The following is an 18,830-nucleotide window of genomic DNA, read 5'->3' on the forward strand; positions in this document are numbered from 1 at the left end:
GTTGAAAACTCTCATGTTTCTTATTGCCCCGTCGTCGGACTTGCTAATAATGTCCTAAGGACCTAGGCCTGAATGGCTTGGGCCGGTGTCAGAATAGCCGCCTGGTTGTGAGTTGTGACGGCTGCATCTACTAATTTCGCCATCTAATAACTCTCAATTTTAATGCATAATTGGCCTGTCCCACTAGTGTGTATCCTTCAAATTCCGCTTTCTGGCTTTTCGTGACAAATTGCGCGACTTGGGATTCAACTGCAGATTCGGTTTGACATAGTACTAGTGTATTAGTTGTGCCATTTGTCATTAACGTACCAATTAGCATCAAGGGGTCCAGTTTCACAAGAAAATTATTGCCCACCTAACCCTAAGCTTCTCATAACAAAGACGAATCGCACGCAGATGGGCGTGAATCCTATGGTCAGGAGGGAAAAAAAAAAATCTGTTATTTTCTTTGTATACTCGATATCGATTAGAATTGCTGGCTCTAAACATGGGAAAAAAGTCAAAACACATATGTAAGCTAAGGGGACAATTAACCTGATATTTTTTGTAACTTAAGCGAGGACGATTAATCTTATAATGTCCACATTAACTACACATAAATTGGTTAACAAATTACTACTACTAATCACAAACTTGGAAGTTTCCTTTTCTTTTCCTAATTGGACGCAAAAAAAAAAAAAAAAAAAAAGATTACACTCTAGGATATGGTATTAGTTGGAATAATTACTGTAGCATTTTTTGTGATGTGATGTATGTGAGATAAAAAAGTGGTCGGGAATATAAAAAAGTGGATTGAAAAATGTATGTATGATGCAAACGAAATATTATTTGGGATAATTTCACTATCCAAACAAACCTTATGTTTGTGCCTTTGGATTTTAAACAATGGTTGTTGTATCCAACAGGCACTCGTTAAAATGTAATTTAACTATTAAATTTTTTGAAAGATAAGATTAATTAGAAAAAGTATATAAATACAATGAAGTGTAATAATTATTAATATGTATGTATATATATATATATTTATACATATGATAGGTTATGTGAATTTTAAATGTGTTAATGGGAGTGCTCTTGCTCAATAAGCACTGTTATAAAAACCTAATAAATAAATGCTAATAATTAAATTTATTGAGACCATGCACTTTGAGTTCAATATTAAATTGCCAAGTTATTCTCGTACTGTAGTTTGAACTGCATTGATTAATATGATTATGCTGTGGCCATTTCTTGCTTTAGCTTAATCTGCCAACGTCGACCCCAACGGCCTTCTCCTCCTCCTCCTCTGATTAGTGATTACACGAGGATCGTTGAGTTTTTAAACCTACTTTCACGTGTAATTATATGTTATCAATTGATATTTGGCCCTCACACTTCCGTGGTTGTAAATTTTGTAATTTACCAAAAAGTCCTTTAACCATCATACATAGGAGGAACAATTGGGCACCCTGAAAATATGGTCCCGGAGCCATCCGTACCTTAAAGTTCTTTGTTTAATTAAGGTGCTGTGCACGAGGATTTTTTGAACTGACCAATGAACACGCGCGTGCTAAAACTGCATGATGCACTTGTGTGTCTATTACCTATTGGTGTTTACAGAGTGATAAAAATAGAATGACAAAATAAGGAAACCAGTGAGATAAATGCATAATTTTGAAGCGTCAAGGGGTTGGTTTGAACTTTGAATAGAATTAGATCGATGTTCAGAATACAAAATGAATTACGCATCAGAAAAAAGAAAAAAAAGAAAAAGACCGTGACATGATTATTGGAGCGAAAGCTTTTCAATCTGACGCTAGAATGTGTAATTAAAGGCATTAATAGATCGATGATCTGCTGTATCCAAATTTGGTTTGGCTGCTTGACGACTTTTGAAATTCACATTTGAATTTCTTTGATATTAGTGTCCAGGTCTTGATTTGGTTCAACATCAAGCAACTTACTTATTCTTCCCTCAAAACATGTTACTATGTCATTAGTGTAATGAAGTTCATGTAATTGTGCAATGTTGTTGTTACATATTAAGGTGATCCACGATTAATTAGGAGAGAGCTTTTAGAGTTCTTTCTGTTATAAGGTTCAGGATACGAATCCTATATCTGATGATGGATAATGTATGGGAAGGATGCGAGGATGAAAAAAAAGGTGATCTATAATCCAAAGTTAGGAACGAAAATAATACTTAGGTATATATATATATATAATTTTTTTTTTGTTCTACATTATATCCTCAGTACACGGACTTTTGTTGAACTGGTGCATACACATAATTTGTTTGGTTTGATTTGGAGTCTAAGGAGAGAAAATATATGTGCTCTTCCGTAATGTTAAAAAAAAGGAAATTGATGATTTTGGACTCGTTAGATATTATCAACTCGTTGTTTACTATTAGGGAAAAGGTTTACCAACCTCTGAGCAGGTTTTCTCTCACCTTCTTTATATATCTGGAACTTTCTAGTAATTTTTTTTTATTTTCTTGAGTAAATCTTATATATACTGACAGTGCATGCACTATCACCGTTTAATTTATGTCACGTGTGCAAAATTTAAATTTCATATTCAAATTTTGTATAGTTATCATTCATCCAACGCCAACAGTTCATACACCACCAGTGTAGGAAAGATTAATCATATTTTTTCTTTCCATATTAAAGTGTAATTCTCTTGCTCATATTTCCAACAAAATAGAAAACCACTTTTTCACCCTAATCAGCATGTTTTGTGGGCCCACCCCCACCCCTCGTTCACCAAATGCGGTCATTTTCATTAACCATTCGCTAATTTAGAAAGATCAATTTCGCATCTGAATCCAAAACACTTTATTGCCTTTGTTAGCCATTGGAACGTTAAGCTTTTTTCAAATAAATGAATATCAGAAAATGAAGAAGGGATATAATGGCAATTTAAGGCGAAAAGACTTGCGATTGTTGGTCTAGACGTGGCTGGCAATAAACTGACACCATAATACATGTTCGTTTGGAAAACTGAAGGTAGAATTGATCAATATCATCCTGATATTGTCTATTAAAGCTACAATAAAGGGTCAAAACTAATTGGCCATTCAAACTCTCCAACGAGGCCTTGATGCGGTACCAAAAAAAAAACCAAAGCTGATATTTTAGAAATAGGAGGTTTTGAATTCAGAAAATTCAGTTGAGAGTTGTTATATTTATGCTCGTGGATTATCGTCTCGCCCCATAAAGACATTTTTCTATTTATAACCGTGTTTGTTTATGATAAATTTTTTTTTTTAAAAAGTCCAGTTTATGAAAGTCATGAGAGACAACTTAAAATTCATGGCTACTTTTATGAAAGCAATTGTTTCAGTCATCACACCTTTGAGAAGGGCATGCATAAGAAAATTCCACAGATATAAGAAAAAAAACATTTTTTTATAAGATTTTGATTAACTATTAAGTTTGTATACTTGAGCTTGACGCAAGCATCTTTTTCCTTTACAAATTCAGCCAATGGCAATTAAATTGCTTGCAAAACTGGAAACTTTAATTTCCGTGTACAATAAAGGTGACATATCTTCCTTGCTTTATGAAACTTTGTAAGAAAATATACCTACCTACAAAAACCAAGGCCGCCCGTACAAAGTAACCGCACACGAAACAAAGCGTCAAATAAATTAAGTATCAAGGTTGCACATTGGTCAAACAAATAGTGGAGTTTAGTTCTATAACTATAACGAGGTCTGATGCGATTGTGAGTTAATCTTTTAAGGCAATTGTGACTTTTTGGATGAATGAATCTTTTTTTTTTTTTTTTTCATAATGATAACATTTGTATAACTTATTCTAACATAATCTACGAGGAAGAAAAACTGTCGGATTTTTTCCATCTAAAGAAACTATAATTAAGTAGCAAGGTAGAAGGCAAGATTCACGTTGCCCTTCTAATTGAAGAAAAAAAATGTTTAAAATATCTTACACTGCTGAGTAGTAGGATGAGTCTTTGCCGTCTGAGGCCCTTAAAAGAAAAAGGAGGAAAATAGTAAAAAGCTTTGCTTGAATTGCATATTTATAGTTTTTTTTTTAAGAAAAATTATTATAATAATTTAATATATGTAAAGTAAAAAAGTGATTGAAAAATATATAAAAAAAAACATAACAATTTTTAAAGAAAAATCGCAATTCAAATAGAGCCCATTCTGCAAATATGTAGAGATAAAAGGGGGAGCATTTCAAAGCCTTTCCTTACCCTTGTAATTTTTCCAAACTTGAGGGGCGTTTATGTACTCCTTCCTCTATAAATACCACAATTCGCTCATTTCTCTCGCCCCTTTTTTGAGTGCTATGCTTAATCCTCTTCCCCCAACTCTTTCAACCCAAAAGCCAATCCCTTTTCTCTAGCTCCCTAAATTCTTCTCCCCTGGCCCCCTTCACTGCCCTCCTCCCCCTCTTCTGTGGCCGGAGTAGCGAATTAGCGGCCACGAAAGGTCTTAAACCACCGGATTTATCCCGGGTTTTCTGCTAATTTCGCTTAATTCAACTGATCTGTACCTCTGTATTTTTCGTGTTCACACACACACGCGCGCGCACGCACATATTTTGGTTACTGGTCTCCACCTTTACCTGTTCATGAAATTTTCGTCTTCATCCAATTCATTATCTAACCGTTTTTTTTCATTACCCAGGAATTTCTTATCTGATCCCCACCTTAATATTTGTATCACCGTTTCCGCTTTTCCCAAACCATCCCCGAGTTTTGGCTTTTTCTATAGTCTTCAAAGAAGAAGAAGAAAAGGTCCGTGGGGGCATTTTCGGCAAAGAGAAAAAAAATTCCAATAAAATTTGGATGATGCATGTGGATTGACGTGGCATGCGCATATCGAGCCATGAGTGCAACCACGATGAACCACTCACGTCGTCAGATTTTGACGCCCGGGCCGTCAAACAATAAACGGAAAGAGCGAGACGGTCTTGACGGTTTCAAGCCGTCAGCAATAACGACAAAGAGCTTAGCCAAGCCCAGCATTCACCGAGCCCCCACGCCGCTTAGTAATAAATCTTCGTCGGCATCCGCGGTGCCTCCCAAGCAGCAGCAGCCGGCTTGCAACAACCAGCTCTTGGCCGGCTATTTAGCCCACGAGTTCCTCACCAAGGGGACTTTATTTGGGGAGCCGTGGGACCCGGCTCGAGCCGAGGCCGTCCCCGTGTCTTCTTCAGCTCCCACCAGAGGTAGCGGTGGACCTGGTAAAGCTTACAATACTGGTAGTAGTAGTGGTACTAATAACAAGGAGAAGAGGAAAGCCGAGCCTGCGCCGGGGCCGAGCGAGAAAGACGAGAAGCGAGTGGAGAAGCAACAGAGGTACCTGGAAGTAGCGGATTTGCTCAAGGGGGATGGGGCCCACGCCCATCTACCGGGCATCGTCAATCCTACACAGCTCGCCCGTTTCTTACAGCTAGGCTAATTGCCGCTCGTTGGCGTGGTATGCCCTACTTCTCCAATTAAAAGTTCATGATATTAGCGATAAACATTTTGGGAAACGAGTTACTCGAGGCAGAGTGGCCCTCCTCGCCAAGTCCCTCCCGCCCTCGGCCTGTAAGGGCCAATGCTGTAAAATAATTCCATGATAATTGGGGGAGGCCTGAGGAGGAGGAGGAGGAGGAGGAGGAGGAGGAGAAGGAGAGTGACGATTAGTGAACAGGCTCTCTCGTCTTCTCGCTCTTTCCCTTCGTCTTTTTGGTTCTCTTCTTCTGGGGGCATTTGAAATGCTTTTAATTTTGAATCGATGTCTTGTACTCTCGGATAGTAGCAGCAGAATCAATTGTATTGGAGGTTGGTAGTTGCTTTCTCTGTACGAGCAGTAAGTACTCTATTCTTGTTGTGCTTGTGCATTTATACAATCAATTGTCCCCGCTTGTACGTATGTGTTTTGGCAGGCATGCATGCATACATACCCACATGCAAGTATGTATACCGTCAATCCGCGAGACCTCCTTCACGGTGTTGTGATTCAATTGTTTGATATCGGTTTGATCGCAATATTGCGTTCCATCGCGCTGAACGAGGCTTTTTGGGCGCTTGGGTTGGCAGCGCGTACGATCGGTTTTCTTATATTAATTGATGATGGTTAATTAACATGATCTGTATTTTGTATCTCGATCCGGGAGGCCTTTTTTTTTTTTTCTCCAATCTAGTTGATGTAGTTTATAGCTGATATGGCTGTTTGATGTAACGTTGCCGATGATCACGTTCTTCTTCAATTCCTGGGTACGGTGTCATTTATGTACTTTGAGAAATGAAAATGAAAGGGAACGGCGGCCGGGTCCGGTCATTTGCTTGTCTGTGCCTTGGAGCACAAATATTTGGATGGGGAAAATGGAGTTTCTGCAACTCCATGGCGATGGAGTTGGAATTTTAGTCTTATCTTTTGACGGAGTTTGGTGTCAAATGCAGCGTGACTACACTCAAGAAGAAGGGACGCTTGCTTGCTTGCTTGCTTGCTTCCCACCACTTTTTCACGTTTATGCATCTCCCTTGGAATGATATATATGCTCAATGCTCGTGCAAATTTACTTTTTTCATTAAAAAAACAAAAAAGAAAAAGGAAAGAGAGGAGAAGCTGAAAGGGTACTGAGTACTCTTGCTGACATGAATCAGATCTCCTTCGATCTCGGGCTGGTGGTCAATAGCTTCTTCCCCCAGTAGATATGCCAAAGAAAGGAAACAAAAGAAGGGGGGCTGGCTCCGGTGGTGAATTAAAATTTTTCAAGTGCTTCCCCTTGGGCGTAAATCTAAATACTACTATATGCTTCGACTTACACTTTCGTTGACCTGTATTTTTGATGTAGAGATGCTAGGCTAGCGAGCATATATTATTATTATTATTTCATGTAGGAAACAGTCAAAACTCATGTCTCGTACGACGATGACGGAAATTCACCACCGTAATTTTAGGTTTCGGTAATCTTGAAGACTGGACAAATATTTTGTTGCTAGCTTTTGGTCACAAGGAGCTGAAAGAAACCATGAAAGGATATTTTTATACATGCGAATCCAAGATGTTTTGTGCAAAGGAAGCAGCCAAGTGGGCTCATAAGTATTTTTAAGGATCAACAAAGTTGGCTCTACTCTACTGATGAGAACGTTGGAGACCCAATCGACCAACAGGTGCACGAGGTTTGTCTTGACCATCGATTAAGTATTAGCATCATCTTTGCTTTTAGGAAAACGGCCTCTGTTGGAATGCGGAAATACAAGAATGCCCCTCATGCAAGCTCTAAAGATGATCAGGGCATCAGTTATGAGTTATTATCAGTGAATTTTTTTTTTTTACCGATACGATAGTTTCCTGCACTAAAAGAAGAAGAGGAAGAGCAGATCTTGAGATAATCCGAAGGAAACTGAATCATCGCCAGGGGAGGGTCTGGGTTTTTTAAGTAAGATCACACTTAATTGTGACAAATTAGTGCAATCCCACCAAACTTTAATGCATTGGTGGCGGTAACCAGCTCAAAAGCCTAGTGGTTAGTTTTTATCAGTGATTGATAGCTGTTAATGTATCACACGTGCAATTATACAACTACGCTTCCTGCCTGCCGGTGCGATTTTTCCTTCTTTTGCCCTTTCATTTTCATAATGCGGTTTGCTTCCCGCACCGTTAATGGACCAAAATGATTGCGGTCCTGCTTCCCATGGTCCTGTAAGTATGTACCAAAAATGCAGATTTGCACATCCAACTTTTTCCCAAGAATCCTGGTTTGCACTAATTGGTCAGCCCGCCAAGTAAACCAAGCGAGATTTCCAAACAATCCATCATATTATCATCCCCTCCAAAAAGAGTTGACGAAGCCCAGAAGCAGGCTCAATCCAAACCAAAAGGGAGACTGAAGAATTAACGCGAACCCCCACTAACACCTCTTCTTCAAAGCCTAATATCTTAAACGCCCCACCAAGCAATTGCAACCGGACGAAACCTCTACTGTTCATTTAAAGTCTCGCTGCCTTAATTTACCTAAAGATAAAATAAATTTTATGTACACTGACAGACAGTAGTGTATATACTATTATCGTTTGATTTATGATATGTGTGTAAAAGTTGAATTTTAAATTTAAAATTTGTATAGTTGTCATTCAACGTTGACAGTGTACAGTGTAAACTGTCAGAAAGATTAATCCCTAAAAATAAAAGATAAGATTGTTGTCATGGCGAAAACTTAGATAGATCCGATTTTTAAACATTCAATAGCCTAGATTGTGACAAGATATGGCCAAAACTTGGATACACCTTGTCTCCAACAACCCACAATTTAGTCCATTGGATCTTTGAAAATCGGGTTTATCCAAATGAGCCTTAGTCCGTATCATCTGCGTTCTTAAACTAGGCCGATGCAGGAGCAGATTTGGGCTTCCATCCCCGCTCTTTCGGCCCAAACAAAATCCATGTGCCTCTGAAACACCAAATGTGGCAACACCAAAGTAACGGGCCCAAGGTGAGAGGTAACGAATTTATATGTGTAAAAAAAAAAAGAAAAAGAAAAAAGGAGGAGGAATATACATATGTCATATGCGTGGGGAAAAAATGAAAAAAAAAAAGAAGAAAATTCAAAGGTCCCATTTTGAGTTATTAGCTTTGGTAGGGGTAATTAGTAGTAAGTACTAGTATTAAATTTCCTTTTTCCCGGCGTGGCCGCCACAGACGGTCAAGACACGGCTTCCGGCACTTGCATTCCCTATTTATTTTTAATTTTATCTTTGGAGGAGCGTTAGGGTTTCGCCTCGATATTTTCCTCTACCTTCTAATTTTACTGGATCATCGTTTATTAGAGTGAGGATCTGAAGCATGGTAAGAGGTTTGCTCGGCAAGCTTGCCAGTCGCTCTCTCTCCGTCGCCGGAAAATGGCAGCAGCAGCAGCTTCGCCGCCTCAACATCCATGAATATCAGGTCCCCCACTCATCTCCGCACAATTCCCTTTTTTTTTCCTTTTTTGTTTATTTGGTTAATAATAATGATAATTATTATTATTTGGGTTTTCCTGCTGAAACGTTACTTTCGTTCCGTTGAATATGATTACTGGTATTTTGCGGTATGATAACATTGAACTGTCATTTCTGTTTCCGATAGTTGATCCCTCGTGTGTATGTGTTGTGTGAAGATCGAGATTTTCTGAATGTGTGTGATGTCAGGGTGCTGAATTGATGGGCAAATATGGAATCAATGTACCAAAAGGTGTAGCCGTTGCTTCTGTTGAAGACATCAGCAAAACAATTAAGTCTGTCTTCCCCGACAAAGATGAGGTAATTAATAACATTTCGCAGAGTGATTTTTGATAATTGTAGGCTTCGATTGAGGTTCTAAAGCAGTATTCCGTTCAGAAAGCTTAGGAAATGCTGAAATTGTAACATTTGAATGTTTCGAGCCTGGAGGATCACTCCCTTTTATCTTTTCTAGTTTTGTGCTAATTTGCTTCTCATGCAGATTGTGGTCAAGTCTCAAGTTCTTGCTGGCGGACGTGGGCTTGGAACTTTTAAGAATGGTTTTAAGGGTGGAGTTCACATAGTCAAGTCTGACCAAGTTGAAGATACAGCTGGTATGGAATTCCCTTCTGGATTGTCAACATAATTGTGATTTGGTTGTTGCATTTTGATGTCTGATTTCTTTTTTGATATAAAAGCATATGTTACTGATAATTAAGTAATTGAAATGGCAATGGCCTTACCTTTATCAATTTATGCAAGATCTTGGAAAGTTAGTCACCAATTTGCTAGGTTTCTTTGGTAATACGTGCTGTTGATGTAGCACTTCAAAGTGCAAACCTGTTTGGATTGGTTAGCATGCCCTAGTGCATATGCCTAGGACATAAAAACTGCTTTAGAGGAGTAATGAAAAATCCAGTTGTAAGTCCATGTAAGCCAGATATGTAATTTTGGACTTTGAACTTGAGAAGAATTTGTAGCTCACTTTGTTGTAGGAACTAATGATTAAAAACAGACCTTCCTTGTTTTAGGTTGAGCTAAGCAATTGAATTTTATCTTTGGAAAACCTTGTGCATCACAAAATTTGTTGTTATTTAAGTTTTTCATGTTGGTTACTTTCAGGAAAGATGCTTGGACAGATACTTGTTACCAAACAAACTGGCCCTCAAGGAAAGATAGTTAGCAAGGTTTGGCATATTTTACCCCTTCTTATATTCTCTTTTTACATGCAAAAGTAATTTTTGAAATTTGGCATCATATGACTCCACATGATGTTGCTTCTCTCTCTCTCTCTCTCTCTCTCTTTTTGGTTATAGTCTTTAGACTTTGATCTTTAGTCTTCGAGAATATCCATTCCCAAGAGACTTTAAAGTGATTTTACATTTTAGATTTTACGTTGTAGATCCAGCTTTTGATGCACCTTTGAGATTATGTTGCCGATTAGTTTCTGTATCATATTCAATGAAGTGATTCGTTTATTTCACTTTTAATCTTTGGCTAGTTTGTTTCACTGCACCTTACCTTTTACTTCAGGTTTACTTGTGTGAAAAGTTATCATTGGTGAACGAAATGTACTTCTCAATAATCCTTGATCGGGCATCTGCTGGTCCTGTAAGTTCTCAAGTCGTTGATGCTTAATTGTCTGATTTAGCTCAAACAAGAACTATCTTAAGAATTTTCAACATCTAATTATGTTGTGGTTAGTCATCATCCTATTCTGGAAGCTTGTGTTTGGGGAAGATCATAATCGAACTCCTTAGCTAAAGCGATTGCCATTACACAGTAAAACACCAAGGATTGAAGTTCAATTTTGATCAATAAAGGAGGATTGCAAAGCTACTTAGTTGAATAAAATTGCTGCATATGTTGTGGATTTTGGGTGTATAGTGGGGAGTCAATAGCATTGTTGGGAGAAAGTTATGTACGTGTATTGGGGAACTTGGTGGAGTGAGAAGGATGTAATATAAAATGGAAGAGGGTACTTGGCAGTGCTGATGACTTACAATTTTGATATGTAAATTCATGCATACATGTATATCAATGTTTTCATGTGTAGTCTATGTCTGAAAATGGGTGAATTTTGATATCCAGATGGCATGCGATTATTTTAGTTGGCCAATTGGATCTTGATGAGGAATGGATGGCTACTCATGTTTCTGCATTTATGCTTTCACATGTTGCGCTTCAGATTAGATATGGAACTGGATGTGATCTCTTGATATCTCTAGACTGGTGCATTAAAATGTATCATGAGTGTTGTACTGAATTTTCTGCCGATCCAAGCTTATGATGGTACTAGGATTCTGTTCAAAATTTCCAGAGTCCTAAATAGTATGCCTAACATGCAATTGTTTTATGGATGAGCATCGAGTGTGCTTTTTCCAGTAGCTTGGATGTCTATTTATATGAAGTTGCTTTATAATAAAAGTGTTGATGCAAAAAAAAAAAGGTACGGGTTTTATAAATGTGAAGCACAAGTTTGGTCTTCTGTTAGATCTTTGCCACAGTACTAATGACTGAAGTTTGCTTGTTCCCACTAGATGCCTTACTTGAGTACTCTTTACGAAAAGCCTTGTTGAGTACCCTTTGCAAATAGGATTCATGAATCCTATTATGCAGCTTGTAGTTATCTAAATGTGTGCAGTTTGGTCCCTAATTTCACCTTGGAATAAATTATATTTGGGCCTTTCTCCTCGTCGATGGAATCAGAATGCGGTGTTTGAGCATTTGACTTTGCAATGTGTATCCAATGAATGCGTGAGACAGTAAAAAATTGAGATTATCATTTTCAGGATTAAAACTACGTAAAAATTTCTACTCCTAGTGATCACATTTGGTGTAGTTGGTGAACCTTGAGTTGATATTCTTGTGTTGCCTTTTCATTTTGCAGCTTATTATTGCCTGTAGCAAGGGAGGAACAAGTATTGAAGACCTTGCAGAAAAGTTTCCTGACATGATTATAAAGGTTGTCTTTTCACCAGTTGCTTGCAGCACATTGAGTGGAAAGCATGCCAACTGCAATCCATTTTTGCGGATTTACTTATTTTTTAAATTGTAATAGAAGTTTCTGTGGCTTGGTTTTCCCTCAGGTACCTATTGATGTATTTAAAGGAATCACGGATGAGGATGCTGCCAAAGTTGTTGATGGTTTGGCTCCCAAAGCAGCTGATAGAAATGATTCAATTGAGCAAGTGAAGAAGTTATATGAACTTTTCTGTAAATGTGACTGCACACTGTTGGAAGTGAGAATTTTCTGTAATATCTTTAAGTTGCTTCACAATCCTTTTGTTGCCATCAATATCCAATATCTTAAGTTTCAAGAAAGGACTAGGTGAATTTTTCTTGTTTGCAATTCTATCATTGATCTCCTTTTGGACAGATTAATCCACTTGCTGAGACGTCTGATAACAAATTGGTAGCTGCTGATGCAAAGCTCAACTTTGATGATAATGCTGCATACCGTCAAAAGGAGATATTTGATCTTCGTGACCCCACACAAGAAGATCCTCGTGAGGTAATTGTTGTAATTCATGTGATCAAACTGTCTACGTACCATCACGGGTGCTGAAACATTAATTTATTATTTATTCGCAGGTTGATGCTGCAAAAGCGGACTTGAATTACATTGGTTTGGATGGAGAAATTGGTTGCATGGTGAATGGTGCAGGACTAGCTATGGCTACGATGGACATAATTAAATACCATGGAGGAACTCCTGCCAATTTCCTTGATGTTGGTGGGAATGCTTCTGAAGACCAGGTAGATCTGATTTTCAATTTGATATTGTAACAGCAGATGTAGGGTTTTTATTGTATCATCCAACTTAACTTGTGGAAAGGGAATCATAGAAAGAACAGACCCGTTCAAAGGATTATATGACAAAGTAATTTGTTGTTGTTTGATAAACAAGATGTCTTAGATAGTATCCATTGTTGTTGAGTAGGTTGTGGAGGCTTTCAAAATTTTGACTTCGGATGACAAGGTGAAAGCAATCCTGGTAAACATTTTTGGAGGCATCATGAAATGTGACGTAATAGCTAGTGGGATTGTAAATGCTGCTAAGCAGGTTTGTCATGATACGCTTGACATTCATTTATCAACCTATTGCATCATATTGAATTTCTGCTTTTCTGTCTTTCATGGTAGATGATTGTTGTTTTAATTGGCCTTCCCCTTTCTCAAGTAACAGGCTGTGAAATATTTGTTTTACTACCATTAATGGCTTTCCTGGTATCTTTAAGGAGTTTTTTGACATCATTGTAATAGGTTTTAATTATATATTTTTTTGGCTTTTGTTTGAAGGTTCAATTGAAAGTACCTGTAGTTGTTCGTCTCGAGGGTACTAATGTTGAACAAGGGAAGAGGATTCTCAAGGTAAACTAATACAAGTTCAATCTTGACCCAAGAACATCAAGATTCCTGAGTTTCAAAAATGAATAAAAGTACAGACTAGGAAACTGAAATGATATCCCATGTCGTCGATATTTGCAGGAAAGTGGCATGACCCTAATTACAGCCGAAGATTTGGACGACGCAGCTGAGAAAGCTGTGAAAGCAACCCGCTAGTTGAATCTTTGGGACCATTTAACGTTTTCCTTTGTCTAAGCTCAATTGCTTTTGTTTACCTTTTTGTTTCCCCTTTGGATGGTGGAGCTCAAGTCCCTGAAAGTTGGCTTGGAGGCGTTAACAATTCTTCATTGTTGTCAATGAAAATAGTGCGCGATTTTTTATTTGCTATGGAAAATTTCTAATAAGCTCACATAACATTTGTTATGGTTATAAGCGCTTGGTTCATTTTTTCGAGATGTCCTGGTTTGTATTTCAACTGACAAGGGAGAAGTTTACACTCGTGCCGAAGCTGCCGACCTCGGATTAGAGTTGTAAATAAATCGAATCGAATTGAATTTTTGACCTATTGAACTCGTTTCGAAATTTTGAGCTCACACTAGAATCCTATGCGAGCTTAAACTTTGAGTTGGAGTTTGATTTGATATAATATCTCAATTCAAAAGCTTGAATTTTTAATATTTATTATTAATTTATTAATAACACATGCATAACCTTGTGTAAGTGTACAATGTTATTGTTGAAAGAATATGTGTGAATCGAATCGAATCGAGCCTAAACTAGATAAATATGTATAAATTCAAACTCGATTTGAAATTTGGTGGAGTTTTAATTCTTGTTCGATTTGGAGTTTCAATACATCCAAAATTGAAATTGAATTGAGCTCTTAATGAATCAATGTAGTCGCATGTCCCTGGGCACAGCGTTAGAACTCTATTTCTGGATATTGCAGAGAGGGGCTGTGATGGTATCATCTGTCTGGAAACCATTCTTTGACACTGTGCCGTGATCCTGATTCAATTGAAGTTGGAGCGCCCTTCTTCATCTAAAGTATTTTGTCTCAGATTTTGCAATCTTCAATGGACACTTGGCAGGCCGCAGGCTGCTGGCCGCCCTTTTGGTCGAAACTTAAAGAAGTCCACTTTATTTATTCCCACTCAAGTAACTTTTACATAATCGCAGAGCGGCTTCCATACAGGTGAGAAAGTAAATACTACACAATCATTTCCCTCTGGGAACTTGATGCTACAACATTACTCTTTTACGACACACAGGTAAAAGGAAAAAGTGAACTTGCTCAGGTAGACTGTGGACTAAAATAAAAGTAATCAAGCCCTTGAAGAATCATCGAAACAGAACTTCCCTTGCTTTAGGGACTCGGCAATTTTCTTGGAGATGCAGAAAGCAGTTGATTGGATGGTGATCATGGGATTAACTCCAATTGCACTGGGAATAACACTTCCATCGCATAGGAATAAGCCCTCTGCTTCCCAACTTTCTCCATTCTCATCCACTGCACCGTCTTCTTCAGTAGATCCCATCCTGCAGCTACTCAGCTGATGAGCAGAACAGTATATTGTCCAATACTCTGCCGCAGACTTTGGCCCCGGATCTGCCACAATTGTGTCCAGAAACTCCTCCACATCCTCTTTCTTGATCCCATCGCATCTTAATCTCTGCCCATCGCTCCTGTAAGTTCCAACTTCAACAGCTCCTGCAGCAATTAAAATCCTCAAGCATTGTCTGAGCCCGAGTTTGAGATGCTCCTTATCCATCTCATTCAAATGATATGTAACCCTTCCCTCCTCTCTCACTTCCCCTGAACCTTCGTCTCTTATTAAAGCAAAAATCCTTGCAGTTCTAGCGTATTTGCTCATCTGGTCCTTCATGTCATTCCCTGATATCCAAGGAAGCAAAGAGGCACACGCTCCAGGGCCCAACGCTGCGGATTCTATGATGCAATTGTTGTTCGAATCTCCGGTCTGCACCTTGTGCAGGCGAGTAATAATTCCTCCCTCGTAACTGTTTCCTTTTATTTTCGACTTGGACTCCGGAAAATATCCCCAGGCAAATAGAACTGGATGGAGGTGAAGATTGTGACCGATGTTTTTGTTCTTCAGCCCAGTGGATACAAGTAAAGGGGGTGTCATAAGAGAGCCACAAGCTGAAATTGTCACCCGGGCTTCAATGTGCAGCTTCCTTTTTGTAATGTTCCTACCTTCAACTGCTGCAATCACACCCCTGCATCTCCTTCTCATCTCCTCATTTTTGTTATTTCCAAGAATAAATTTCTCTGCTTTACAACCTGTTAGGATCACTGCCCCGTTGTTTACAGCATCGACGAGCCACGTCGAGTGAGTCCCCTTCTTATCACCAGTTTTGCAACCATAACCACAAGAACCACAATAATGATTCTCAGAAGAATTCCTGGCAACTTGTCCCGCTTCCAAACCGAGCTTTTCGCAGCCTTGCTTTATTATTTCGTTCTGAAAACTTTCTACCGTGCAGTTCTTGGTTACTCCAATCCTCTTAAACACTTCATCCATAGCAGATTGATACGCAGAGGTTCCATAAAATGGGATCTTTCGATCCACTGACCATTCTTTTAGAACATGATCCGGAGTTTTGATTGAAGCAGACCAATTAACAGCAGTGCCTCCCCCAACTGTTGATCCTGCCAGAAGCAAGACTTTTCCATCGACAGTCGTCAGCTTCGCCCCTGACAGATAGAGTTCCTCGAAGGAAGGTCCCTCGAGTCCTGAATAGTCTTCTGGGACAAAGTAGTGACCTTTCTCAAGCACAAGGACTTTGTGGCCTGAGGCCGCAAGAATTGCTGCTGCCACCCCACCCCCACAACCAGAGCCCACGATCACCACATCGCATTTGATCTTGTACAAGTCCTCATTTGGTTCCTCTTCCACAAAGAGACCTTTCTGGATGAGGGATGTCTTCAGGGTAGAATCATTTTCGTACAGAGTTTCAATTACGCCCTTTTCGAGAGGCCTCTCCTCGCGGGGTTTGATCTTGTCTTCTCTGGCGTCTGTATTGTACCCAATTGCATCCAGTGTTCGACTTTTGTAATTCTCATCAGTCTGCATTCAGTTTCCACCAGGACAGTCAGGCACAAAAAACCCAAAAAAAAAAAAAAAAAAAATCTTTTGCTTTTTTTACCACGTTAATCAGTGGAAAGAAAGACATGGCTTAAAACCGCAACTTCTGCAATGTGAGTAATAACTAATAACTATTAAAGAGTAAAATAATCCAAGAATGCATGTCAGATTTCCTCGTATTTGTCCCATTACAAACTACACGCTGCTTTCATTTTTTTTTCTTTTTTTTTTAATGCTTTGGTCCAAACCGTTTCTTGCTATCCATTCAATCACGCGCGTCCAACTTCCAGTACCACTATTCTCCGCAGGTTGGCCATTATTAATTTCCTCACACGTGTCTATTCTCGCCCACCGTAGACAGATCCGGGCCCATCAAGCAAGCTTAATAGCATCCGTCTGTAAAGGCACTTTCGACTTCCTTTGTTTTGACTTTTTGTAGGATCATTCCTTTTTTTTTTTTTTTTTCCGGAATCGGAACGAAACACACACACCCAAATAATATCAGACACACAGCAGCATCAGCAAATCGATCCAAAGATAACCTAAGCGGGACCCACATAGCACACATGTAAGATCATTCCTTTACTCAAGGGATAATTTCAGAAACCTCCCTAAGTTACTGATTACCACAACAAGCTCCCATTTAATTTTAAAAATTACACATACTTCCCTTATGATCAGCATTTCAATAATAATATAGATCCAGTATACTAAATTTGTTCTCAAAAATCCTGAATAACCCCTTTGTTACTTAGAATAGGGAAAAACTCACTAATAAATTTCTTTGAATTGTAACTACTCCCTCTGTCCCACTTTGATAGTCCTGTTTCTTTTTCACACAATTTAAGAAAAAATAATTAACTTTGTTGGAAAAGTAAATTTAGATTGCTATTTTTCTAAAATACCCTCACATTAAATATAGTACAACTTTATGGGAACTTTAATTGATGGTAAAAAAAGAATCAACTCTCATTAAATGGGGTAGGTTTATAGTAATAACTACTTACATTGAATAAGGGTATTTTAAGAAAATTAAAATACAACTACATTCTTCAATTGGAAAGTGAACTACAATTTAAGACAAATAAAAAAAGAATACATGACCATCAAAGTGGGACGGAGGGAGTATTATAAACGTCATAACTATCATTCGAACGAATTCAATAAATCACTTTAGGTTAATTCTCACAATTTTGATAGCGTACTATTGCCGTCCCACAGCTTCCATGCAAATCAATTGCGACAATTAAAGTTTGCATTCAACCTAATTTTTAATCTTATTTGTTTGGATAGCCTGCTATTGCCGGTCACCATACAACCCTATCCTCTACCCTATTCCCGGGAGATAAAATAGGGGTAAAAATAATATGTTACTACCATAACAGAAAAGGAGCTGTCTTGAGGATTAGACATAAGAAGGGAGAAAATCTGAAAATGTTGAAGTAACGAGAAGAGGGAAGTTACCCAGGAGAAGAAAACGTAACAGCACATGATCTTGATCATCAAGAAGACGATTCTCAAGGGGATCAGAAAAGTTTCTGTGGACCATTTCTGCAGTATGGTTTCTCTCTTCTTCACTGGCAATTCGGAGAACCTGTGAACAAATGGCCACTTCCAATTCAAACAGATTAATCCACAAACCAAAAGTGTTCCCAGTCTGGTTGACAAAAGCTTCAGAACTAGTTTCACGACAGAAAGTCCTTCAGGCAATCCCCGCTTCACCAAAATTTCCGCAACCTGCACAGTCCCCAGGAGCACTCAAAAGCAAGAATATGTACGTCCAAACAAAAAGAACAAAAGGAACCCAGAACAAGTCTTGATTACTAGAAAAGCTAATGGAGGAGCGAGGACTAACACAAACACTAGGAATTTACCTCATCTGGAAAGGGAGACTGGGATCCAGAAGCCTTGTAATAGTATTCAAGTGCCGCCTCATTATGAAGCTGAGGATCCCCTTGACTGTGGGAGATTGCATCAGAGGGAGGAGAAAGGGATGGTAGGAAAGCTTCGCAAACAGCAGAGAGTGCCTGGATCTGAGATGGGCTGAAACCATGACTATAACCACCTCCACCTCTTCTACCTCTGGTCAACAAGGGATGATGACGATGATGGCTTTCTTTTCCCTCCATCTATTCTTTTTATCTTTAGTGGATAATATATATACTCACTTCCCGTGTTGGCGTTGCTACAAAATGTTGCCTGTTAGGTCAAACTATAAGATTCCAGCTTCACATATTTATAGTGAACTGAACGAAGAATAGAAAGGAATACTGCAGTGAATTTGGTAAAAGCAACAAAACTAGATGATATTTTGTTTTAGTTTGACGTCCTGCCGTCCATTTTGGCCTCTTGTTGGTGGAATATTTTTTGTTAAAAAAAGGCGTCTTGGAGAGCCAGTGGATACCCGATAGCCATTGCTGGTCTGGAAGTCGAAGACTAGCACAG

At 38.7% G+C, this 18,830-nt stretch overlaps 3 protein-coding genes across 4 annotated transcripts; 2 read left to right on the plus strand and 1 right to left on the minus strand.

The window, feature by feature from the left end:
* The first annotated feature begins 4,275 nt into the window (after positions 1-4,275).
* LOC140004237 (uncharacterized) lies at positions 4,276-5,878 on the plus strand. The gene has a single exon (XM_072082185.1). The coding sequence runs from the start codon at positions 4,811-4,813 to the stop codon at positions 5,417-5,419; it is 609 nt and encodes a 202-aa protein (XP_071938286.1). The 5' UTR covers positions 4,276-4,810; the 3' UTR covers positions 5,420-5,878.
* A 2,643-nt stretch (positions 5,879-8,521) lies between these two features.
* Positions 8,522-13,658, plus strand: LOC113714763 (succinate--CoA ligase [ADP-forming] subunit beta, mitochondrial). Its single transcript, XM_027238825.2, has 12 exons — positions 8,522-8,896; positions 9,139-9,249; positions 9,431-9,542; positions 10,051-10,115; positions 10,462-10,539; positions 11,819-11,893; positions 12,018-12,170; positions 12,308-12,442; positions 12,523-12,687; positions 12,872-12,994; positions 13,231-13,302; positions 13,420-13,658. The coding sequence occupies exons 1-12, from the start codon at positions 8,795-8,797 to the stop codon at positions 13,492-13,494; spliced, it is 1,266 nt and encodes a 421-aa protein (XP_027094626.2). The 5' UTR covers positions 8,522-8,794; the 3' UTR covers positions 13,495-13,658.
* A 745-nt stretch (positions 13,659-14,403) lies between these two features.
* LOC113714770 (long-chain-alcohol oxidase FAO2) lies at positions 14,404-18,830 on the minus strand. Of its 2 annotated transcripts, XM_072082198.1 has the most exons (4): positions 18,790-18,804; positions 18,260-18,584; positions 17,850-18,122; positions 14,404-16,367 (listed from the first exon to the last, which is right to left on the minus strand). In XM_072082198.1, exons 2-4 carry the CDS (start codon positions 18,512-18,514, stop codon positions 14,604-14,606), a joined length of 2,292 nt encoding a protein of 763 aa, XP_071938299.1. In that variant the 5' UTR covers positions 18,515-18,584; positions 18,790-18,804; the 3' UTR covers positions 14,404-14,603. The 2 variants fall into 2 exon arrangements, with proteins under 2 accessions (XP_071938299.1, XP_027094638.2); XM_027238837.2 differs by having other exon boundaries at positions 18,260-18,830.

This window comes from Coffea arabica, chromosome 1c (genome assembly GCF_036785885.1).
Source record: "Coffea arabica cultivar ET-39 chromosome 1c, Coffea Arabica ET-39 HiFi, whole genome shotgun sequence".
In the NCBI taxonomy this organism is placed as follows: Eukaryota; Viridiplantae; Streptophyta; class Magnoliopsida; order Gentianales; family Rubiaceae; genus Coffea; species Coffea arabica.